The 25,352-nt window shown below is 39.1% G+C and overlaps 1 protein-coding gene across 5 annotated transcripts in view; it reads right to left on the bottom strand.

The window, feature by feature from the left end:
* Positions 1-24,540, bottom strand: part of SOHLH2 (spermatogenesis and oogenesis specific basic helix-loop-helix 2) — an 80,333-nt gene extending 55,793 nt beyond the window's left edge. For 4 of the 5 annotated variants that reach the window (XR_013447016.1, XM_078070452.1, XM_078070453.1 and 1 more), the window contains exons 1-6: positions 24,406-24,540; positions 14,830-15,044; positions 5,010-5,071; positions 4,829-4,933; positions 3,210-3,309; positions 1,163-1,273 (exon numbers count right to left, since the gene is read on the bottom strand). Coding sequence is in view for 4 of the 5 variants with exons in the window: in XM_078070452.1 (XP_077926578.1) it covers positions 1,163-1,273; positions 3,210-3,309; positions 4,829-4,933; positions 5,010-5,071; positions 14,830-15,044; positions 24,406-24,453 (641 nt within the window). In the remaining variant the exon portion in view is untranslated. Of the gene's footprint in view, positions 1-1,152; positions 1,274-3,209; positions 3,310-4,828; positions 4,934-5,009; positions 5,072-14,829; positions 15,045-24,405 lie in introns of all 5 variants that reach the window. The other variant, XM_078070454.1, reaches the window with a different exon arrangement.
* Between the last annotated feature and the right edge of the window lie 812 nt (positions 24,541-25,352).

Below are 25,352 nucleotides of genomic sequence, written 5' to 3'. Positions count from 1 at the left end.
GTAGACGCTGTATCCTGAGAGTTCTAAGTCCGTATTTCTAGCCTAGATCTTTCTCTAGAACCTCAGGGCCAACTCCTGACTGGACAGCTTCATGTAAACCTGGAGGTGTTCACACCCAACAAACTGCCAGCCTGCCATTCTACTGGACTTCCCAGTTGGTGGAAGCAACATCTACTTCCAAGTTACACTCGACTCCTCCTGCATCCATACTTACACTGAATCTACCCACTTAGTATATCTGGAATCAGTTTATTCTTCCTTATCCCATTTCTAAAACCACAGCTAGGCTTCATCACTTCTTTTGACAGATTCCACAGGCTTCCAGATTCAACTCACTCTCTAACATCCTGCTAGAGTGTTCACTCTAAGTGCAAATCTTATCATGTCACTCCTTTGCAAAAATCCTTCGGAGCCTCCCCAATAGTTTCAAATTCAAATTCCTTAACAGGATGTGCACAGCCCTTACCTACTACTTCTCATCTCCTGCCCCTTCCCACTTGTGCCATTATAGCCAAATACATGGACACAGCTGCAGGTTCATAAATTCACTGAACTTTCTTATACTGCCAGTCTCTGTACCTGCTATTCCTGCCACATGAAACATCCTCCCCTGACTTTTAAACCAAATTAATAGTCACTTTGCATTCAAATCTCAATTTAGCATCATTTCCTCAAGAAAGCCTTCCTGCTCCCTCATTCTATCTTAGGTAACTTTCCCAGTGTGCTTACTATGTGCTCCTCTCTATAACGACAGTTATGAAAACATGATTCTCTATGTAATAGCCTATTTAGAAGTCTGTTTGAGCACTAGACTAAGATCTTGAAGGCAAGGTTTTTTTTTTTTTCTTTTTTTAAAGAGAGAGAGAGAACACATGAGAGGGGATAGGGTCAGAGGGCGAAGCAGACTCCCTGCCGAGCAGGGAGCCCGATGCGGGACTCGATCCAGGGACTCCAGGATCATGACCTGAGCCGAAGGCAGTCGCTTAACCAACTGAGCCACCCAGGGGCCCCAGGAATGAATGAGCGAGCGGCATGTATTTAGTTGCCAGATTTACTAGTTTCACAGAGACTTTTAACAGTACTACAAACAATTATGAAATTCATGAAAGTAATTTTTTCCATGAAAGGAATAATACTAAAAATGGACTATACCGTAATTCACCTTCTCAGCTTTTCCTTGCTTGAATGAAGAAGAGAAATCTTTTTGCTTTTCTCAAAATCTGGCAACGGAGCCTTTAATTCAAACCCAGTATCATTTCTTAGAGATTCAGAGCTAGAAACAAGAGAAAATCATGTTATAGATTTAAGAGGAAAATTGTCAGGCAATATTAAACAATAAGCACCAATATTCTAATCAAAGGTGCTTCTCTAAGTCCCTTGCTTCATGCAAAGGTGCAGAAAATACCAAAGCACTTCACCTTACATATTTGGTGCAGAATATTTTATTTCAGAGACTCTAAAGAATTTATGATCAATATCATCATAAATCCAATGACTAATCAAAATTCTAAAATATACAGATAAAGAGTAACAGAGGATTAAAGAGTAAGCAGGATTAAAATATTCTGACCTCATTGATTATGCCTACCCCAAATTATATGACTGTCTTGAAAGGTGTATTACAGGAAGACAACACAAAGGATTAAAGGGCCACAGTACACTATTTCAACTTGATCAGCAGAGATCAGACTACTTCCATTTAGATATCTTCTGATTCTACCATTTTTCTAAAACTTCTCCAAGCATTTTGATTAATTTTTTTAAATATTTCCCTAAGAAACTTATAAACTAATACTATCTCCTTTATCCCAAGGGACATAACTTGATTTGAAAATGTACTTTTATTTGTAATGGTAGAATTCTGAGGAAAAACAAAGATTTAAGACAAGGAGCGTTCAAAAAGAAGTTACAAGACCTGTACCTCTGAAACAAATAATATATGTTAAAAAAAAAAAAAAAAGAAGATAGTAGGAAGGGAAAAATGAAGGGGGGGGAAATCGGAGGGGGAGACGAACCATGAGAGACTATGGACTCTGAGAAACAAAGGGGAGGGGGTGGGGGGGAGGGGGTGGGGGGATGGGTTAGCCTGGTAATGGGTATTAAAGAGGGCACGTACTGAATGGAGCCCTGGGTGTTATACGCAAACAATGAATCATGGAACACTACATCAAAAGCTAATTATGTAATATATGGTGATTAACATAACATAATAAAATAAAATAAAAAAAAGAAGTTACAAGTAATACAAGAAAATCACAAAGCCTTCCAAAACCCTTCCCAACCTCATTTCCCGGATAAGATATAATACAATAAATTTCTTTCAGGTTAAAATGTTAAATAAGATCAAGAAACCTGTTGATATCTCTGTACTATTTAAGTGAGCACATCTTTGGTTTACCCACACTTATTGGCTGCTAAGTCTTTTCCTTGTTCAAAATAGTAGATGGTCACGTTTCTACAAATAGTTGATGCTCACATTCTACAAATTCCGGAAGTGACTGACTCAAAATTCTCACCATCATCACCCATGTCCTCAGCAGCTCTGTTCATTCCTTATAGCCCTATGCTCTATTTAAAATCTCCTTGGAAATCACTTAAAGTGAATGAAAGAAATTCACAAAAACTGAATTTTTATAAGCAGATAATGCTAGCACGAGAAAGGTCTGACCCCAGTTCAACTTCCTATTATCCAACGCAAGTTTAAATATTAGTTCTATCAGTCGAAGAGGTGGGGACAGAGACAGAGAGACCTTTCTTAAAGGTTGTTTTCAGTAATGGGGGGGGCAGATTCATGAGTTCAAAAAAGACGTCAGAGAGCTTAGTGGTAAGTGGGTAACATCTGAGGCTGCTCTTGCCTGTTTAAATACTGGGGTTATATGTAAAATTTTTGTTCGAAGAAGATTCTACTACTCTACTATTCCCCAGTGTTGGGGAACTTACTACCGTGCGATTCACCCTTGTCCCCTGTGGCCAACCCGGATTGCTATGAAGTACTTCCTTATATTGAAGTGAATACCTCTGCAATATGTATCCATAGTTCCAGTTTGGGACTCTGAAATACAGAAAAAGTCCCAGCCCCCTTCTATAACACAACCTCTTCTTCCTTTTGCATCACCCCTAGCACTTGAACTAGTGTTCCACAATCAGTAAGTTCTCCAGAAGTTATACGGTAAGAACTGTTATTATGAAAAAGTGAAAAAAAAACTAACCAAGCAAATAGATCAGTAGAAAAATATCCCAGTTGTTCACTGCAGGACTTCTGCTGGGGCAATCCCGGTTCTTCAGGCTTCACAGAATATTCATTCTTAACTGAAAGTTTTAAAGGCGGGACTATTTTAATTCCAAAATCACTGGTGGGGATGATGTTGATCATACATACACGCCCTCATCAAAAAGCAGTTGCCACTTTTTATCAATAGATTTTACAAAGCAGTATTTTTTGAATAGAAAGCAATCTATAGATTTTAGTTTGTAAAGCATGAAACCACCCACGTTAGAACAAAAAATGAAAATATACATTCTATTCACTCCAGGACATTCTCTTTTAACCAGATTCTAGTAACTTAGTGATAGGTGTGCTTAAAACACATTCAACTCAGTTTATTTATTAAGTTCTTATATAGAGGTAAATGTCAGAGAAAGAAAGTATGTATGAGTCTATGGTAGGCGGCTGTATTGTCAAAATATGACATCTGATTTTTCTTTCTTTTTTTTCTTTTTTTTGCAGCTGCTCATCCTCAGAGCAAAGATGAGACAACCAGAAGCAGACATGGTTATGACCAATAGGGAGGGTGCTAGACAGGTGGTGATGAGCAGCTGTTCTATGTCCACTGAGAGCCAAATACGAGGTTGCAAAGAGGATCTGGGTCACCAGTTAGCCATTTCCAGGAAGAACTCTGAGGCTGCAGGGGCTGGGAGCCACTGGAATGTTACAGAACAGACTCACTAATCTTCCCTGAATGTTAAAAAACAAAACAAAACAAAACATGAAAAAAGGAGGGGTGTACTGAGTCCTATATCATCTGGAGTAGGAATTTATACAGGATAATCCTGAAAGTGTTTTTCAGGCCCATTTTATGAAAACATCATCATAATTTTAAAAAAACTCCTAGCTGGTATCCCAGGCCTAGGAAAACCATAAATAGTCATTGACCAACAATGATTCCAGTAGAATTTAATTTCAGAAATTGAAGTCTGTCCTTTTATAAGCCAAATTAAAGTTAATTTAATTAGCTTAAGTATTTAGATGCTGGTGATACACATAATACAATGTAGGTGAAGAATTTAGAAATGGGAGGTCTAATTGAAGCATTGACATTAATTATCTGTATCTAAAAATCTAAAACAGAAAGGATAACCACCCTATTAACTTAAAGAAGTAAACTAATTTATGAGCAAGTGTTTTGCAAAGCAGAAAGTGTGATACAATTCAAGGTTAGTGGCCCTGGCTTTTAGACACTCATACAATGACATGATTAATTCCATTTTAAAGAATAAGGAATGATGGTAGCAACTAGGGCACTAAAAAGAAAAACCCTGTGCCTGCCGCTGCATTGTATTTGTCCTTGGGCAACACATTTTCAACTTTGGAAAATGTAAATTTTTTCTTCACAGGTAGAGAACGTATGTTTCCTTTTATTTTATTTACACATCTTCCCTTTAGACCATGATTAATAGGGACTACCTGTTCTTTACAGTAGACAGTATACAGTTAATCCTTAGCAAATAAAAGGCATAAGTGGAAAACCAACTTAAAAATGTAGAAGTATAGCTTTTGTAGAATTTAATTAGAATTTTTCAAACCTTTGGATATTTGGTTTTCACTCACCAGTATTTGAGAAATAGATTTTCCAGTATTTTACCACAACACTCATTTTCTCGATGGTCAGTGGCTCACTTAAAGTAATGTCGGCTCCATGCCCTGAAACACAACCTAAGAGTTTTTGTTTTAAATATTGACCTTATGATTTCTATTAGAGAAAAAACAAATATGTCCAGCAGGCACATACCTTTAAAATTTTCAGGGGTGATAAAAACAAACAGCAAATGCGTATTTTTCTTCTTGCCAAATCTGAGAGGAAAGAAGTGTTAAAATGAAGCAAAATCATCATTTAAAAAACTGGGATTCAATATTTTACCTTATTAAGAACTAAACTAAAGTGATTTCCTTTATGTCTGTAGAACTTAAAATGGTGGCATTAATATGGAAATTTAGTAAAAGTAGCATCTCAAATTAGTGATGTTTGAAAAGCTGGACCATTTTTATTCTTGCTTTTAAAAAAAGAGCCTAAATCATATCCAGATTCTTGACCTAACCACCAGTTTACAAGAAATTTAAGGAAAAGGAAATATTTTAAAGAATGCTGTGGGGATGAAATCAGCAAAATCCAGAATGTGAAAAATTCTGTAAGACAAATGACCCCTTTTAAAAATATATATAAATAAAGAGTAAGACACAAAGAAATTAAAACAGAGGAAAGGGAAAACTGAATCTTGACTTGTATGAACTAACAGTTTAAAAAAATCATAAGATGGGGCGGCTGGCTGGCTCAGAGGAGAATGTCACTCTTGATTTGGGGTTGTGAGTTCAAACCCCACATTGGGTAGAGAGATAAATAAAGCTTTAAAAAAAATAAAAATTAAAAAAATCATAAGCAGAAAAATTTGAACACTGACTATTTGATAATTTAAAGAACTATTATTAATTTTCTGGTGTGATATTGTTATGACAGTTATTTTTTTTATTAGAGTCCTTATCTTTTAGAGGTATTTATTAAAGTACTTATGGATGAAAGAAAATGGTATCTTAGATTTTCTTTAAAATAATTCACCAGCGAGCAGGGGTGGGAAGGTAGGAAGGGGCAGAGATGAAACCAGATTGGTCATGTGTTTGTAATTGTCAAAGCTGCATTATGGGTACAGGCAAGTTCATTATACTATTCTCTCTACTTTTATATGCTTGAAGTCGAAAAAAAATGAAACAAAGAAATGTGGTATTACAATAAACTACACTGAGGAGTGCAGTAAGTTGGAATTTCTGATAATTTAATGTGTACTGTACATTGGCATTAACTAGGAGGAAATTATTTTCCAAGGAGAATATTACTGTGAACCAGACTTTAAAGAGAATAGCTCCACTGCCTAAGAAAAAAAATAACTATTCTCTAATGCTTAAAGCATCATTTATTACATTAGCATGTGGTTATACATGGTTATTATTTATTCCTTAAGACAGGACCCTCACTAAACAATATTGTTAGGTTATCTGATATATGCATTGAAAGGAAAGACACACTATTCTATGCTCCAAATTATATTACAGTTGATCCTTGAACAACAGGGGTTTGAATTATATGGGTCCACTTACATGTGGATTTTTTTTTGATAAATATAATACAGTACAATAGTAAGTGTATTTTCTTTTCCTTATGATTTTAATAATATTTTCTTTTCTCTAGCTTACTTTATTCTAAGAATATAGTATATAATACATATAACATCCAAAATATGTGTTAATTGATTGTTCCAAATTATTGGTAAGGCTTCAGGTCAACAGCAAGCTATTAGTAGTTCAGTTTTTGGAGGTAGTCAAAAGTTATACATGGATGAGAACCACATTTGAATTGAGATAGACTGAATAAAACAAATTGGCATTTCTAAAGAGGGTGGGTTTCTTCCAATTAATTGTAGACCTAAATAGAACAAAAAGTCTGAGTAAGAAGGAACTCCTCCAGCCTGACTCCTGAGCTGAGACACTGGCCTTTTCCAGCCTTTAGACTCAGACTGAAATATCAGCTCTTCTTGGGTCTTGAGGCTGCCAGCTTTTCAAATGAAATTTATACCATTAGCTTTCCTGGTTCTCAGACCTTTGCATTCAGACTGACTACATATTGGCTCTCCTGGGTCTCTGGCTTGCCAACTACAGATCTTGGGACTTCTTGGCTTCCATATGGTATGAGCCACTTCCTTAAAATAAATCAACTTCTCTCTTTCTCTATCTCTAGGTAGATGGATGGATAGATGATAGATCGATAGATAGATCGCCATCCTATTGGTTCTGTTTCTCAAGAATCCTGATTAATATAGCCACACTTTGTTTATCCATTCATCTGTCTATGGACATTTGGGTTGCTTCTACCTTTTGGCTATTGTGAATAGTGCTGTTGTGAACATGATGTGAAAATATTTCAGAAACATCCTTACATGATACACCCAGAGGAATGTTTGGCCAAACGTCTGAGTACCTATGGCCCAATTAAGTTGAAACATAAAAATTAACCATCACAGTGTTATATGCATACAATATATTGACTGAATATATTATTCAGTCTTTAAAAAGAAGGAAAAGATGTTAAATGCTACAATATGGATGAACCTTTAAGACATTATGTTAAGTGAAATAAGCCAGTCACAAAAAAGTAAATACTATATGATTCCACTTATACGAAGCACCTAAAGTAGTCAAATTCACAGAAACAGAAAGTAAAATGGTGGTTATCAGGAAATGCAGAGAGGGGTAAAGGGAGAGTTGTTTAATAGGAATAGAATTTCTGATTTGCAAGATGAAAAAGTTCTGGAGATATATTTCACAACAATGTGAATACACTTAACACTACTGAAATGAACACTAAAATATGGACAGGATGGTAACATTTGTGTTATGTAATTATATCACAATAAAAAAAATACTCTCTGCAAAAAAGTTATACATGGATTTTTGACCATGCTGGGGATTGGTACCCCATCCCTCATGTTGTTTTAGGGTCAACTGTATACATAATTTATATATCTGAGTCATGTACAGTGAGAACCCACTATGTGCCAGACTCTGTGCTAGGCTCTAGGGGATATCATGAACAGACAGGAAACAAGGTCTCTGCTCTCATGGAATCAACAGTTTCTGGACAGGGTCAGATGTTGAACAAATCACTGTAGATAATTAAGTAGCCAAATATGTACCCGGTGTTGTGAAAGAAAGTCGTAGGGGCCAGCAGAAGTTCATACCTGAGAACTACCCTACTCTGCAGCCTCAGGCTTTCAGGCAGAAATGCCTCTGTGGCTGACTGGAAGTTAGCCACACAAAAAGTAGAACTGGGTGGTACGGGGGTCAGAAGCAGATAAGCAGTAAAGTATGTTCTGGACAAACAGAACAGACCCTGGGAAAAGGCCCTGGAATATACAGAACAGGTAAGTCTGAGAAGTCAAAGAAGTCCAAGATGGCACAGGGTCTCTGAGGGAGAGACACATAAGACCAGAGAAGGTACGTAGAGCTTTAGGCTGAATTAAAGATTTGGTATTTTATTAAAATGGACGATGGGAAGGTATTAAGCTATTAACATGATTATATTTGCATTTTAGAAAGACCACTCCGTCTATGATAGGATGGATGGAGGGTGATGGCACAGGGTGAATTTGGGAGACCATATTCCAAGTACACAGGTAAGAACTGATGGTAGAGAAAAGTAGACATACCGGAGAACTTTCTTTAAAAAAAAATAATTCAGAATATTTACTAATTACTTCAAACAAGCAAGACAGTGCTAACATGTGACATGCACGCAACTGAGGTTTCTTCAGGCTTGACTCTGCTCTATGAATTCTGAGGAGTTTGGGCTAAATGAGAAAAAAAGGAGAGAATGTACAATTCTATGAGGAAATGAGAAGCTCAGGCAGAAATACTACCACAAAACAGGCATATGTGGGAGGAAGCCAAGACTGACTGGCGGACTGAACGTGGAGGTAAGAAAGGCACACGAGCCTATTGGGATTGGGAGGGCATGGTGGCACGGAGGGTGACAAGAATGTCGCCTGCCACAACATAAGCATTTCCTTTATAATTTTAAGTGGGGTATAATGGAGGTATGATAACTGGATGAGGAAACAGAAGTGGAAGGGAAAAATGGACTAAACAAACAGGACCACAGAAAGAAACATACAAGATGGTCTAGCTCAACTTTTGGAATAAAAAATATTTTGCTGATTCACAAAGAGTAAATTATAAGCTAAAATACTCTAGAATTAGAGAATTTTAAATAAAAGAATCTTGGCTTTTAGAAATATTCTGTGTCTATTTCTTTATTTTACAAATTGATGTTACTGGCACAAAAGTAGGTTAGATTTGGATATGTGAATTTATTTGCCCTCATGATGACTTTCAAATTTCAAGCTTTACATCAGACAGAGTTGGAATTCCTGGATGTTTTTCATTAGCACAGAATCAATTACCATCCCAAACACTTCCCCTGCCAGCGAAACCCTCATTGTGATGCTGTTCAGGAGCTCCACTAATCAATAGAACTCCCAGAATCCAACACACTGGTCTGGAGCTCAGCTGCTCATTCACATTCTCTACAGATCGATAAGCTAAGAGTTCCCAGGATCACCAAAAAAAAAAAAAAAAAAAGTCCTCTTCTTAATGAATGAATGTTCCTTAAAACTAAGCAACACAAAAATAAAGCAAAAATCTCTTTCATCCACCCCATTAATAGCACTTCTTCCATATACCAAAATCAAATTGCAGGTTCTGAGAACTTATGAGTACCTTCTCAGCTGAAATCTCTTGGGTTTTAAAAATTTGCAATTCATTGGGGGACAATTCATTTCTCCTCATGTTTCACACAATACACCATTTAAATGTCGAGACGGTTCCTGAGCCCATACTCTACATACAAGATTGGATATTGATATTCTAGTGTCCCTTCCTATGCCTGTCTCTGGTATTCTCTGGAACTGGAGTAAGAAGCTCAAACTGCAGCAGTACAGATGCCCAGTCTTGCCCCTATCCCCAGGTCTGTCCCTGGTAGCTGAAAAAAATAAAAAAGATCATATAAAGTGTCTTGAGCTGAGTTGTACACTCAACTGACTAAAGAACCTCAGGAAAGCCCTGGCCTCTGAAATCTATCATCTAATAAGAGGACCAGGAGTGTCTTATAAGTCCCTGTGAAACCAGCGGAAATTTCTAAACTCATTTCCTTTAGAGTCACAAGGACTTCAAGGGACAAAAGCCAGTGTCACTTTTGGGTAGTAACCCTCTTGAATACAGTTATCCATTATGCCATCTGTGGGCCAAATGCAGCCAAACTAACCTGGCTGGCCTATTTGGGACTTGTAACAAATAATGTTCTTTGCTGGGCGCCTGGGTGGCTCAGTCGTTAAGCGTCTGCCTTCGGCTCAGGTCATGATCCCAGGGTCCTGGGATCGAGTCCCACATCGGGCTCCCTGCTCGGCGGGAAGCCTGCTTCTCCCTCTCCCACTCCCCCTGCTTGTGTTCCCTCTCTCGCTGTGTCTCTCTCTGTCAAATAAATAAATAAAATCTTTAAAAAAAAAAAAAAAAAATAATGTTCTTTGCTAATGACTTAATTAAAACAACCATTTTCAATGAGAAAATTGAGAGCTTTACTATCTATACATGTGAAAACACTAAGTTCACTTGCTCCTAACAGGGCACCTCTGATAAAATATAGTTGAGTTCCGAGAGTTTATTCTGGTCAATAGCGATGGTTGGTGTGCTCTGTTTCCATCATGCTATTCTTCAGAAGAGCTCTTGTTGTGAACCTCCTAAGTCAGGGTCACACATTTACACTCAACCATCAATTTATAGAATAATGTTTTTAGCAAAACTACTTCGATATTTTATTGTTATTTTATTTATCATCAAGCATTCAGAGGGCTAGGTCATGCCAACTGGCTAATAAGAATTACTGAGTTGCTCTGTCAAGTCAAAGGGGTTTTGGAATTAGGGACACAAAAGGACAGCTTGTTAGATAAATCCCTGTGGCTCACAAGATTAGGTTTTCTTAGTGAATTAGTAAGTTAACTGACTGGACAATTGAAACTACATGGGAAAAATAAAATCAGATCTGAACTTGATTTGTCACCAGAGCAGATGGAACAACATTCTGCATTCCTTTGCTACTGCTGAACTACACAGAGCTCACAAGAATCACAGAATTCTAAGAACCGCAGAGACATTTCATGGAATGGAAAATCACAATTTCAGACAGGATCCATACATTGCTGATGAGTTTAAAACATATTTTAATTTTCCATACCTGGCTTTGGAAGGTAAAGTATCAGGATGTGTCTGAATTATCAAGTGTCTGCTCTTTGAGTGTGGTTCAATTTTGGAAGTCTGAGCCAAACAAATGAACCCTAGGACTGTCTTAAAATATTTTATCAGTGGGTAGTATTTGAGTTCATTTGGCTCAATAAAAATGTATTCATAAAATGAAATCAAATTGGGGAGTACTATTAAGAATGTTAACCTATAATTGAGATGTGCCATATTTCTTTTTTTACGATTTTATTTATTTATTTGAGAGAGAGAGAGAGCGCGCGCACAAGCAGGGGGAGCAGCAGAGGGAGAGGGGGTAGCAGGCTCCCCGCTGAGCAGGGAGCCCGACACAGGGCTCCATCCCAGGACGCTGGGATCATGACCTGAAGGCAGATGCTTAACTGACTGAGTCACCCAGGCGCCCCTAAGATGTGCCATAACTCTTGAGAATGTCAGTCTTAAAGTACCAATGTTTTTATGGACGATTAAAATTGATCACTGAGGGGTGCCTGGGTGGCTCAGTCGGTTAAGCATCTGCCTTCAGCTCGGGTCATGATCCCAGGGTCCTGGGATCTGGCCCCACATCGGGCTCCCTGCTCAGCGGGAAGCCTGCTTCTCCTTCTCTCTCTGCCTGCCGCTCTGCCTACTTGTGTTCTCTCCCTCTGGCAAATAAATAAATAAAATCTTTAAAAAAAAAAAAAAAATTGATCACTGATTAGCTCCAAGCTGAAAACATAGTTCTTCTATAAGCATAAATTTAGGAATCTTTTTAAATAAGCTGCTTACATTTTATTCTAAAATAAGCCTAACAGGGTGCCTGGGTGGCTCAGTTGTTGAGCGACTGCCTTCAGCTCAGGTCATGATCCTGGAGTCGCAGGATCGAGTCCCATATCAGGCTCCCTGCTCAGCGGGAAGCCTGCTTCTCCCTCTGCCTGTCGCTCCCACTGCTCATACTCTCTCTCTGTCAAATAAATAAAATCTTTTTTAAAATAAAATAAAATAAAATAAGTTTAACATTACAACTAACAGGCTATATACTTCATTCTTATCGTCAATAGAAATCCATCTATCTTATATTTATATAGATTTGTGATTATGGGCTCTAATACTGCAAATAAGTGGGGACATTTCTATTCTATATGAAGCTCCTCATTAGCTGGTGAAATGTATAAAGTCCCGAGAGAGAGAAAAGTAAGATAAATAGTTGTATATTTTGCAGGACTCATCCAGATTTTGAGATATTACAAAGCAACAACGATCTAAGAGGGAAAAATCTAAAATACAGCAAAAGAAAAGCTAAACAAGACATTTCATTTTGGTTTAGACATTAAATGTCAGCTCAAACTCAAAAGATACAGTGCTTTAGGAATGATGAAGGTTTAAATGCCTTACAAATGGGGCAGTAAGTTTATTGGACTCAATACTCTAAGAAAAACCAAGGTTCAAAAATATAAACAAAAATATAAACGTGTATAAACCCACAAGGGTTTAAGTAATTCATAAGTCATAAACTTATCACAGTTCTGAGGGTAAGAAAGGGAATTCCACAGACATCCTAAGCCTCTGAGGCCGGCGTCACAAAAGGCAAGGATCCCACAAGAAAACCATCCCTTTTTCAGGACGGAAGACAAAAGCTAGAACGCACTGTCTGCCCTCAACGGCATTTCTTTCACACATCCACGCAGTCGCTCGCTCACACCCGAGCTAGGGACTGAATACTTGCTATTCGTCAAGTCCTATCCTCGATACTGGGAATGGCAGAACAAGAGATAAGAAAAACCCACCCAGGTGTTTTCAAATGATCCTCTTTTCCTTTTCAAACAAATATTTTTATAGCAAAATAGAACTACCATATGTGTTTCTGTATATTTAGTGCCTTCATCTACCTTCTCTTCCCTGAAGAGGAGTCTTCAGCTGTGTTATTCAGAGCAAAGAAACCACCAGTGGGGAGAACCCACAGAGATGAGCATCACACAGGGAGTTCTCTCCTCTAACCTTCTAGCTTTTAATAATTGCAACTAGATATAAAACTTGTTCTTAAATAGAACTTTAATCTTATCCTGTTCAAAATGTAGCTTTAATGCTGAGCAAATACAAAGCCTTTGCTATGCTACATTCGGAGGGACCTGGCTAAGCTCCTACTCTTGGAATGAAGAGAGAGATCGGCCACACTAATTTATACAGTACTCTTCCAAAATGATATGTATGTTTAGTTTATATGAAGTGTGGCATATGTTGAATCTCAGAGGTGTGAAAGAAGGGTCTTCAACACAGAAGCCAAGTAATTACAGACTTTTACAAAGAACATGAAGAGAAAAGAGTTCTAGTCTGAGTTTTGCAAAAATGAGTCACGTGGCCTTAGGCAAATCACTTCACCCTTCGTTGTTTGTCATGTAGGGATGACAAAACCCTGCTCTACCTCCCTCATAACACTGTTGTAAAAATGTTGAAATACTATAATAAATGTGATATTATGATGAGGTCCCAGCCAGGGGAACTCTATTTATAGGAGTCGTCTTTTAAAGGTATGTAATAAAATAGGCATATCTTCAGAAGGAGGACAGTTCACAACATATCTTGGAAATGAAATCCACTTTGAGGTAGTTTGCCTGGTTTGTCTAGAGTTCATATTCCCGGTGGAAAGCCAAAAGAAATGCAGAAGATCACCAGTTCTAAGAAACCTCAGGAGCTGCATCAGTCTCTCTTTTTAACAAGGAACTCATCAATTTGGCTTCTTCCCATTTCAACTTTTCTTGTCGCCTAACATAATGTGTTTGCTCTTTTTTATTCAGGGATAACAATATTGTCTCTGAACATTCTCCTTTAGACATGAAAGGCCTATCCTGTAATTATTACAAGTCCTTATATATTCCAATATTATCTGTGATTATACTTTCTCTATCAAATCTTCTCGTAGAAGGGGAAGAAATTTGTTTTGACCTAACCTTGTTTAAAAACATCCGAAATGGGGGGCACCCGGGTGGCTCAGTTGGTTGAGCATCTGACTCTTGATTTCGGCTCAGGTCATGATCTCAGGGTTATGAGATCAAGCTTCATGCTAAGTGTGGAGCCTGCTTGAGATTCTCTCTCTCTCCCTCTGCCCCTCCCCTCCTCTCTCAATCTCTCTCTCTCAAAAAAAAAAAAAAAAAAACCAAAATGGCTCAAAATCCTATGTAGCGAGGCAAGAAAGCACCTCACTCTCCCACCACCAGACTCCAGATCTCTAGAGTGGAGTGGGTCAAACAGAAGCAGAATGTCTATGGAGCTACAAGATGAAACAAAAATATTGGATGTGATATCGATCTGGACTCAACAGATCCAGAGAACCTCGGGAATCTTTCACATTAGAACATCTTTGAAAAAGATAATTTTAGATAATTTTAGAGTTAAGAATGCTCACCTGCTTTAGTATCTGCCATCACAATTAATGAACTCTGAAAAGATGTGCCATTTTAAATGACATAGTTATTAAAAAGGAGTACCTGTGGGATTAAAGTAAGTACTATATACCAAATAAATTTCTATGACCAATTAATTCTCACATTCTCATCCACATCAATTACTTTTTAAATTAAAAGGATAATTCTTATATTAGCATGTCAAACTGGCAATAAAAATGGTAATATGTATACCTATTCTGCCCATGAAAATATCTCTCATCTTCAAAATTAAAGCATAAATAGTACCATCTTTTAAGGTGTTTTTTTTTTTTTTATAGAAATGGCTTTCAATAAAAACTATTATAAAGGTACAGAGTGAAGGTTTTTGAACTTCACCTAATTAATTTGATAGCTCCCAGCTCCTCGGCCGTTGGTAAAGGAGTCATCTTCAGGAAAACCATGTCAAAGGGGTGGTCCTTCAGAAGTGCGGCTGCCTGCCCCACATCCCTGATGGTTATGGTGACTTTTGCCATATTTGAAAAGGATTTCTGTGCAATATCTGCCAAGTATTGAACAGTGACATCTCCAACTAACAAGAGGTCTATTTTTGCCTGAAAGAGAAGGAAAAAAGCAGAAGTACCACATAATTAACATCTGAGCATAGAGAAGACGTCATGTACTAGAGGATACAATAAATAAAGGTGACAACACAATAACCGACTACAAGTAGACTGAATGGTCAACTAGAAGCACCTCAGGGATGGGAACTATTAATTTCTTGTCTTCATTACCTAGGGTGGTGAATGGATCTGAAGGTCATGCTATTTTTAAAATATTTTTGCATACAAATGCTATTCTACTGTGGTTTTCCCGTGGGTTTCTCTCTCATCTTAGGACAACAGATAGGATTCTTAAGGCCCAGTTTCCCAATCACTCATCCTGCTGAAAAATCTGTTTACTAGTGAGAAAAACAAACTGGTGGCTCTCCCAAACCATTTATTTTGATGAAACATACATTCCAGAGAACAGAGTAAGAACCAAATTCCTAAATTCCAAGAGACACTCATGGTCTTTTCTTTAAATAGATTATACATGCTATTCAAAACTCAATATTTTGGAGCCAAAAAAGCATCTTTCTTTCCTTTTGGGGTTATTTTCAAGCACATTCAATAAAAAAAAATATAATTTCCATCTTCACCTTTTACTTTCCTATGTTTTATTCTCTATAGTTATTGAGCACAATCCACTCTAACTGTTAAAGAATGGGGATGCTTGAATTAATGCAAACAGTCAGCAGAGAGTTGGAAATGGCAGATCACAGACAGGTCCACGTGAGAAAACAGATTTGGGAGCTGATCAGACTTGAAGCCTAAAGAAGTGGGTGAAAGAGTTGGAAATACCTATGAAGAGAAAGGCAGCTCGCCAAAGACACAACTCTGCAGGGCAGGATGCTGGTGAGGCTGTCCCACCATGGGGATTCCTCTCCCCTTCAGCCTGGTTTGCCAGGGCTTGCTAGAAGGAACATGTGAGGTGCAAGAAACTAGTCAAGTTCAAAGTAAGCAAAACTTCGGCCCTTCTCATTTCTATCTGCCTTCTAATATTCTTCCTTCTTTTGTTAAAAAAAAAAAAGAGGTGATTCTTCATTTACCCATTTAATCCCTCCATAGAAGCAACCACTGTCAACAGTTTGGTCTATATCCCTCCAGATGATTTCTACCACACACACACACACACACACACACCACACAGAGCTTTTTTTTCATAAAGGGGGTATTATATATATTTTTTAAGATTTTATTTATTTTTTGACAGAGAGAGAGACACAGCGAGAGAGGGAACACAAGCAGGGAGAGTGGGAGAGGGAGAAGCAGACTTCCAGCGGAGCAGGGAGCCCGATGTGGGAATTGATCCCAGGACCCTGAGATCATGACCTGAGCTGAAGGCAGACGCTTAACGACTGAGCCACACAGGCACCCCAGGTATTATATTTTTAAAAGTGAGTTGCTTTTCTCACTGTAGTCCAACAATTCCTTGGGTCTTTTTAAATGTTAACCTTCATATGGATTCTGCACATGTCCTCATGTTTGTTCCTAGATATTTCAAAGTTCTGGAGTCATTGTAAAGGGAAAAGCTTTTCTCACTCACTATATTTTCTAATTGATTACAACTAACACAGAGAGTGCTACTAATTTCTGTATGAAGAATTTGCTTCAAGAACTTTATGGTATTCTCTCTTTAGTTCCAATATGTTTTAGTTGATTCTTCTGAATTTTCGACACATATAATCATATTGTCTTCAAAAATGATATTCTGCGGGGGCGGGGGGCGCCTGGGTGGCTCAGGTGGTTAAGGGTCAGACTCTTGATTTCGGCTCAGGTCATGATCTCAGTGAGGGTCATGAGATTGAACCCCGTGACAGGCTCCAAGCTGGGCTAGGAGCCTGCTTGAGATGCCCTCTCTCCCTCGGTCTCTGCCCCTCCCTCACCCTCTGCTTGTGAGTATGCATGCACACTCTCTAAAAAAAAATAAATAAAATAAATGACACTTTACCTATATCCAGAATTTATGCTTTTTATTCATTGATCTTAAAGCACTGGCTAGAACATCCAAAACAATGATGAATAGCAGGAGTGACACAGGGCATTCTTGTCTTGTTCCTGAGTTTAGTGGGAATAATTCAAATGTTTTTGCCACTAAATATGATACAGAAAGTTTCTGGTCCATACCTGCTACCAAGTTAAAGAAGTTTCTTTCTATTTGGAAGCTAAGAATTTTAAATCAGAAATCGGTGCTGATATTTACCAAATGCTTTTTTAGTATCAACATGATCATACCTTTTTCTCCTTTATTCTATATTCTATAGGTAGTGAATTACATTAATAGATTTCCTAATGTCAAGGCATAATTGCCTCACTGGGATAAACCTATAATGTGTAGACTAAATTCATTCATATTATTTTAGATTTTTCCATCTACGTTCATAAGTAAGACTGGATACAATTTTGCTTTATTGTATTATCTTATCTGGTTTGGGTATCTCAGGGTTATGCCAGCTTTGAAGAATGAAACAGAAAGTTTCAATATTGTTCTATGGTCTTGAATATTTTATAAAACAGAATTATCTGCTTCTTGAAATTTAGATAAACATGTCTGCAGAATCTGGGCCTGAAGCCATTTACAGAGATGGATTTTAGAGTACCTTTTACAGTTCCTTAATGATTACCAGTAAATTTAGATTTTCTACCTTAAGTGAATTTTGTTCATATATATATATTTTTTTAATCCATTTTATCTCTTTTTAAATGTACTAGTTTTTAAATGTATATAATGTTTATTATGTGCATTGTTATTCTTGCTTTCTAACTGGAGATTAATATATAATTAAATTTTCCTATCTTCTTTTTCTTGATGATGCTTTATCAGAAACTATAAACTGTGTGGTCCTCCATGATAGCCACATGTGGCTATTTAAATTTATGTTAACTAAAATTAAAGTTCGAAATTCACTTCAGTTACACTAGCCTCATTTCAAGTGCTCAATATCCACACATGGCAAGTGGCTGCCATATCAGACAGCATAATTATAGAACATTGTCATCACTGCAGAAAGTGCTTTTGGATGGCACAGTCCTCCAAGTGGCACTATGTTGTACCCCACAGATTTTGATATATATTGTGTCTATGTTCATTCCTTGCTAGTTTGTAATTTCACTTCATACTTCCATTTTAACCTCAGAGTTACATTAAACACCTTTATGAAATGTTTTCAATTTTCAACAGTATGGTGTTTTTGGTTTTAGTTTTTAATTTTTTTGGCTATTGACTAGTTGGTCATTTCTTATTTCAGTGCATTGTCAACAGCAAACGTATCCTATATGACTTCTTAGAATGTGGATATTTTCTTTGTGGTGTAATACATAGTTTTTGTTAACGTTCCATGGATACTTGAAAATAATGTATATTTTCTGCTGGGCATATATTCTCTAATTTTTAGACAGAACTTACTGTTTTCTTTCTTACTTTAGGTCTACTTGATCTTTTACTTTATGAGATGTGGTAAAATCTTTCTAATTATACAGTTTGTTGAATTTATCAATTTCTCCAACTACAGACTCTGTATCTAATTTTGGGTTAGGTATATAGAGGTTCATGGTAATTATACATATTCACATAAAACATAATTATAATATTTAATATATATTATATAATAACCTACAATGTTTATATAGCATATTTTAAATATCTAGACCACACATTGATAATTTTATGGACAGAAAACTATGTATTTGAAATATACTTCTTTGTCCTTTTTAATGCTTTTCACTTGAAATTTTTTTTCTGGTATACAGTAGCTTTTCCTATCTTTATTTTGAGCCTTTCTATATCATTTTGATTTTGTGTGAATTTTGTAAATAGCATATATCTGAATTTTTAGGTTTCTTTTCACAATCTGTGATTTTAGTTTTTAATGTAGGAATTTAATTAATTATATTAATGGCATTAATTAATGTACATTAACTAATATATAATATTAATCATAAAACATTTATAATTTAATGTGAAATGGTCTTATTCCCTTCATTTGTTATTTCACATTTCCCATCGACAGCAATTTTGTTTCCTTTTTCCCATGCCTTCTGTTAGGCTGATTGGATTTTCCTTTTTCCCTCCTGCTGCTCCTGTAAGACTTTGGGAGTTAAACCCCTTATTTCTATTACTTAATAGTAGCATTAAGGCCAACAATTCAGTGCTAGTTTTACCTGGTAAATACTTCCAAGGTCAAAAATCCCTTGCCTCTGAACCTTGAAGCTATTGGTCCATTTTCTTCCAGCATCCAGTTGTTGATAAAAAGAATAAGCTGCTTTGTTTTCCTTCCTGTGCTTTTCTCTTTATGCCGTGGGTTCTGATGGTTTTCTAGGAGGTGTCTGGATATGGGTCTTATTCATCCTACTTGGTACTCAGTGGATCTTTGGCTCTGTAAGTTTCCTTCTATTTCCCAATTCCTTCTATCTTCATCCCTCCTTGGCAATCTTCCAGGAGATGCAGGACATCCACAATTGATCCTTCATGTCTCCATTTTTCTCATAGAGAGTCCCTTAACTTTATTTTTCATATCACCAGCTCATTCTTCAGTCCTTCTAAAGATTTTTATGATTTCAGTTTATTTAATGTGAATTGCTCACTTCTAAGATTTTTTTTTGGTAATTCCTCATAACCTGCTATGTTCAGGATGTGATACCCTCACTGAGAATACAAATCAGAATTTTATAAGTTTTTTCTATCCCCTTAAAAACCTCTCTGGAATAGTTGTGTCTAGTGTCTGCATTTGTGTCTAGTTCTGTTAATGTCTGGAAATCCTTGGTTATCCAAACATAAATACGAATCAAGGACGAAGTCGACATGTCCAAGTACCTCTCCCCAGTGGCTGCTTCCTTTGAAGGGACAAGTATGGATTTGGTGTGAGTGGGTAAGACAGTGGAAGCAAGGCTGGAGACCAGAGAGGCTGGGGCCAGCTCACTGTCAAAATAATAATAACGGAAGGCATTACTCTGAAAGCCAATACTTTATTTCCCTCCTGGGCAGAGCTGCCATTCCTCCTGGTCAATTATAAAAGTTTGGAAATTACCAACACCAGGAACCCAGGTCCCACATACAGTTCATTCTCTTCAGGATGAAGTAGGGGTGAGGGGAGAGTCTAGGGGCCCACCTAGCCCAGGTGCTCTGCATATAGCTAATTCATTACCAGGTGAGCACGCTCTGGTCAACTTCCATCGGTTTCTTCTAACATTCAGCCTGGGCTATCACTAGAATTGTTTTCCCTCTGCCTTTCGTCTTTAGATCTTTTAAGCTGTGGTACTTTTCTTTTAGTGGCAATTTGATCACATCTGCTTTCTAAATTTCAAGTTTTCCTGTGGTTTTTTTTTTTTTTTTTTAATGTTCAGAAAGAAGCTGCTTTGTTTAGACCAAGATTCCATGAAGTGCTATATATTGCATTTGGTTAGGTCATCCTTGGACCTCTAATTTGGAATACCTGCTGCCTCCCCCAACACACTTTTTTTTTTTCCATGATATTTCCTTGTTGAAGTATCAGCACATGTTTAAGTATGTCCTACTCTGGGGTCTGGGTTGGACTAGGAGGTTGACTTGTGTGCTCCATTCATCATCAGGAGCCAATCTCATTCACCTGCCCCACGCTGTTTTAAACAGGTAAGAATTCAAACTCCCTAGCGTAGCCTTTCAATAACTTAATATCAACCCATGTCACCAGCCTCATTTCCTTCCATTTCCCTCAAATGCCCTATGTTCTAAGAAGGCAGCATAATACTTCGGGATTTCTACAGTACTGAGTATCAGGACCCTTCTAGACTGCTTCCTTTTCATTTTATAAACATCCTTCATCTCCAATAGCACTTTAGGAGCAATGTGGGACTCAAAGTTACTGTGATGTTTTTGAATCCAGATTATGAATCTCCACTGTAGCACAGGACTTCTTCTATACCAATATATTCCCTTGTGAGCCAAATGCCAAGAACTGTAATGGTCATTAACAAGTGGTCATAAAAGGAGTGATTATAGTTTTGCTTTTTAATTAACATGGTTAACTGAAGCAACCTATGAGTGTCCAAAACTAACCTATCTACTACAGACAAGGTGACCATTTACCTTCCAAACTGAGACATTTTGAGAATGAAAGGGGGTGCTATTAATAATTGCACTAAAATAAGACATATAAACCAAGGTGTCCTGGGCTATGAATAACTTGTAAAACTTTCCACTACCAAGATTTATTTTCTCTTTCCTTTAAAACATCCTGCCACTTTGCATCTGCTTAAATGTGATTGTTACCTATTTATTCTCTCCACAGATGTTTATTGAGCCCCTACTGCATGGCAGACACTGTGTTGGGAATACAAAGTGAAAAACAGACAAGGTCCCTGCCTTCGCGGGGCTGACATTCTAATAATCCTTTTTTCTGTTGCTACATATAGCTTTCAGTCTTCGGAACACATGAAGAATCATGTATCAGCCTCGGTTCTACCAAAGCTACTACTGATTCTTAACAGCTGGATGCAGTGGGAAGCGGGCAAAGGATTTCAAGGCACACAGACCAGGTTCTGTTGCCTAGTCCAGCCACTTACTAGTAGCTTTGAGTAAGAAACTTGTGATCCTCATCTGGAAGGTAATACTTAAATCCCGACTATTACCATGTTAGTACAATGCCCTGTACTTGGTAGTTATTGCCATGTTTTCTCAAATAATACCAAGCCTGCACACAGAAAACATCAAATCAATCTGATGGGGAAGAGAGGATGTGGAATTAGAGGGGGAAAATGTGTCTCCATCAAGTGGTGAAAACAGCCCCAAATCAAAAGGCTCTTTGCATTTTGTTGAGCCATAGAGAAGGGGAAACAGGGCCCACCGAGGAGAAAAGCCTTAAATAACAGAAATCAGCTGCTCACCTGAACCCTTTCCTACTAGCGTTGAGGTTCAGAGGCTCAGTGCCTAACTTCCCCAGAATCTCTCAGCTAGTATGGAGAGAAGTCAAGAGCAAGCTCTGAGGAGCAGGACATGAGTACTGGGGGGAAATCTGAGAGGAAAGATCCAGAAAGGCATAAGGTCGTGCAGCACTACTAACAGGCCGTTTTGCACACGAGTCTACAGTTCTGTGCCATGGTACAAGGCACTTCACAGAGGAGCATGAAATAAAGCAGCTCTGGAAAGAACTGCCTTGCTCTCCTGCCAGAGGCTTCCTTCCCTGCCCTACAAAATCCGTGCCATAGCACACGTGGAATGTTAACAATCAGACAAATTAGAACACTGCCCTAGTCCACTATCCCAAGGTAACTTGAGTTAACTCAATAGCTTCTAATCAACTTAAATCTGAATATTCATTCAGTTAAAAATATCTTGTTGGCAGTGTAATATGAACCCAGGTGACGAGAAGAATCCACTGGTAGGAATAATAAAAAGAAAATGAACAAAACTTTCTAGTATACTCTGATGTGGGAAACTGCCTTTTTCAGTACATCCAAGATTTTCACCTGTGAGCATTACAAATTGAACTGATGGCGAGATGTCATTAGGTGGGAAATTTTTTTCTATTTGAATTGCTTACTGCACCTTTTATGGTTTTTTTTTAAGATTTTATTTATTTATTTGACAGAGAGAGCAAGAGAGCACAAGCAGGGGGAGCAGTAGAAGGAGAGGGAGAAGCAGGCTTCCCGCTGAGCAAGGAGCCCGATGTGGGGCTCGATCCCAGGACCCTGGGATCATGACCTGGGCCGAAGGCAGACGCTTAACCATCTGAGCCACCCAGGCGCCCCTGCACCTTTTATATTTTTTTTAAACAAAAGCAATACATATTCATTGGGAAAGACTGGAAAATTAAAAAAAAAAGCCTAAAGAGGAAATAAAAAGCATTTGTAATTCCGCTACTCAGGGATAAACACTCCTAACACCTTGGTGTAGATCTTTGAGGTTTGGGCAGTTTTTATATTTCGACATCATCGTCACCACTGGTCTTTAGCCACTCAGTTTGATTTCTAAATCACAGCACCACGCAGGGCACTCCAGTCTCCACAGTGTTTAAAACACTGGATTTCCATTTGCAATCTGCAGCAGGCTAAACCCTTAATTAGTAACAGCAGGTGCTGAAGTGCTTAAAGCAAATCACTCCTACATTTTAGTGAGTTGTTATTTATGTCACTCTTATCACCAGGAGCAGAGCTGACAATCAGCGGCAGCTGCATGGGCTGATGGTCTCACCGGGCAATCGCTGGCCTCTGGTTTCCCCAGGAGTCAAGGGATTTAAACAGCTCTATCTGGAGAAACTGAGCAAGCTGCTCTTCAAATGCAAACAAAAGGTTCAGTTGAGGCTTCAGACTTTCTTAAGGGTAGGAAGCCTCCATCCATTTATGTACTACTAGGTAATCAGACATTTTATTCAGAGTTCCATTTTGTGCAGCTTTGCCTAATCCTGCACCATAAAATACTATTTTTCCTTGGAGTTTAAATAGGTGCCTCCATTTTGAAATAATTAAGAAAACCGATTAAACTGGTCCACTTCAAAGTGGTAATTTCAGAAAGCTTGTGCTTAAGGAGTGAGGAGATTTAAGTACGCAGAGCATTCTAAGGGCTAACAAAACTTTAGGCAGCCCAAAAGGTTGCCTCTCCGATTTCTCTATCAAGATACGTGAAATAAGAAAATCAACACCAGCTTGCCTTGCTTCCTGGGGTGGGCCGAGGCTCTATGCTCTCTTTCTAGAGGGCTAATCATCATTTTTTTTTTTAAAATCTAAAACAGTCATGGAAATGATTTTATGCTTCTGCTAAGGGGAAGATAAATCAGGTGCTTTCAAAAGAGGCCAGTGGGCTTTTTGAGCTCCCCGGAGGGTGGGAGGACGTGTGAACAGCGCAGATGCCTTTTCCCGCCAACGGCTTTGGTCTCCAGGCACAACTGCCGGTTTGGGTGTAAACCTGAGGAAGGACATGCAAGGGCTTTTGGACCCCATGCCCGTAAGCAAACTGAAAAAAAGCATGCCAAGCTGTGCAGAGACAAGCATGCTCAAAATAAACTTTGCCGTGTTAAATAAACCTTGCTATATTCAAAGCAAAACCGAAGTTGTCGTCATTCACATTCTGTCTGGACACCTACTAAGTTCCGCTCCTGGGTAACCCTCCGAGGGGCTGGCTTGAAAATTTGAGTTTGGCAAGCATCCGGGGCCAGACAGGCATGTCTGTGTAACAAAACAGCTCAGCCCGCCTTCCTGCTCTGGCCTCCCGCCCGGGATGATTCCGCCGGGTCCCCCGCCTCGGGCACCGGCTCGCGCCCCTGGAAGTGGCCCTCCTCGAGCCGTGCTCCTCGGCGTCCCCGGAATGAGAGATGCCTGTGCGGGCCAAGGGGGCCACCGGCCTCAGGGCTCGCGCGCGGTTATAAACGCAGCTGCCTCCCCTTCCTCCTCCTCCTCTTACCTGGCCAGAGATTTGGCCGCGCTCTGGGCGGATAATTGAGGCCGCCATGGCCCGTTGCCCACGTGCCGGGTCCTGGGGCAGCCTCACCGCAGGAGGAGCTCGGCCAAGCTGCCGCGTCCCGGCCGCCTGCTCCGCCGCACTGATGGCTCGTGGTCCGCAGCTGTGGGCGCGCACGGCACCCCCCCACCCCCACCCACCCGCCTTAAAGTGGCCCTGCTGCCCCGGCCTGGGCACCTAGGGGAGCTGCAGGCTGCTGGGAGGGGCCCTGCGGGACCTGGGCTGGGGGAGGGGCTGCCCAGGGTGGCCTGGGGAGGGCCTTGTTAGACCCTGTCACTGGCAAGCTGCCCACTCACAGTTCCAGTCCCCACAGGCGGGGAGGTCACACAGCGCCAGGCTTTAGTATACTGCCACTCTCGCCTGGAGAAAGCGGAAGCGCTGCCTGCCTCAGGCTGCTCTAAAAATCTTTGTACCTTATGGGAAATCTTTCAAGTTTAAATATCGGGCATTAGCTAACGGGTTTTTGTTTGTTTTCCTTTTTCTGAGACAAACATGTAGAGGCTAGAGAAGGCGAGTGCTGTTAGGACGCTTTCTTTCCAAATCACTAAGAAATTAAATTTTTTTTTTTTACAGATTTTAATTTATTTATTTGACAGAGAGAGACAGTGAGAGAGGGAACACAAGCAGGGGGAGCGGGAGAGGGAGAAGCAGGCTTCCCGCTGAGCAGGGAGCCCGATGCGGGGCTCGATCCCAGGACCCTGGGATCATGACCTGAGCCGAAGACAGACGCTTAACGACTGAGCCACCCAGGCGCCCCATCACTAAGAAATTAAATTTTTTAGAAGTATTTCATTTTGTCCAGCGACTCAACTGGTCCCCATTTTCTCAACTGAGAAAGTTCAACGATCACAAAAAGTCTTCTGGTAGCTGCTGCTGTGTAACTCACTTTA

The sequence above is a fragment of the Halichoerus grypus genome, chromosome 4 (genome assembly GCF_964656455.1).
Source record: "Halichoerus grypus chromosome 4, mHalGry1.hap1.1, whole genome shotgun sequence".
NCBI lineage: Eukaryota > Metazoa > Chordata > Mammalia > Carnivora > Phocidae > Halichoerus > Halichoerus grypus.
Note: the sequence above shows the minus strand (reverse complement) of the source record. Positions and strands in the feature narration are given on the sequence as shown.